We start from the raw sequence: 553 nt of genomic DNA, 5'->3' as shown, positions 1-553 counted from the left end.
GGAAACACCTCACGAAGGGGCAAAAGGGGCTTCAATTCTAAGAGTGGACAGCGGGGATCTTCTTCTAAGTCTGGAAAGTTGAAAGGAGATGACCTTCAGACCATTAAGAAGGAGTTAACCCAGATAAAACAAAAAGTGGATTCTTTACTGGAAAGCCTGGAAAAAATTGAAAAGGAACAGAGCAAACAAGGAGAGATGAAGAATGATAAGTCAGAAGAGGAGCAGAGCAGCAGCTCCCTGAAGAAAGATGAGACTAATGTGAAGATGGAGTCTGAGGGGGGTGCAGATGACTCTGCTGAGGAGGGGGACCTACTGGATGATGATGATAATGAAGATCTGGGGGATGACCAGCTGGAGTTGATCAAGGATGATGAAAAAGAGGCTGAGGAAGGAGAGGATGACAGAGACAGCGCCAATGGCGAGGATGACTCTTAAGCACATAGCGGGGTTTAGAAATCTTGTCCCATTATTTCTTTACCTAGGCGCTTGTCTAAGATCAAAATTTTCACCAGATCCTCTCCCCTAGTATCTTCAGCACATGCTCACTGTTCTC

At 45.6% G+C, this 553-nt stretch overlaps 1 protein-coding gene across 1 annotated transcript; it reads left to right on the top strand.

Moving 5' to 3' along the window:
* Positions 1-6: 6 nt before the first annotated feature.
* LOC104995050 (heterogeneous nuclear ribonucleoprotein C-like) lies at positions 7-547 on the top strand. The gene has a single exon (XM_010848773.1). It carries the CDS (start codon positions 196-198, stop codon positions 433-435), a length of 240 nt encoding a protein of 79 aa, XP_010847075.1. The 5' UTR covers positions 7-195; the 3' UTR covers positions 436-547.
* The last annotated feature ends 6 nt before the right edge of the window (positions 548-553 follow it).

This window comes from Bison bison, unplaced genomic scaffold, assembly GCF_000754665.1.
Source record: "Bison bison bison isolate TAMUID 2011002044 unplaced genomic scaffold, Bison_UMD1.0 scf7180017864273, whole genome shotgun sequence".
Classification (NCBI taxonomy): domain Eukaryota; kingdom Metazoa; phylum Chordata; class Mammalia; order Artiodactyla; family Bovidae; genus Bison; species Bison bison.
Note: the sequence above shows the minus strand (reverse complement) of the source record. Positions and strands in the feature narration are given on the sequence as shown.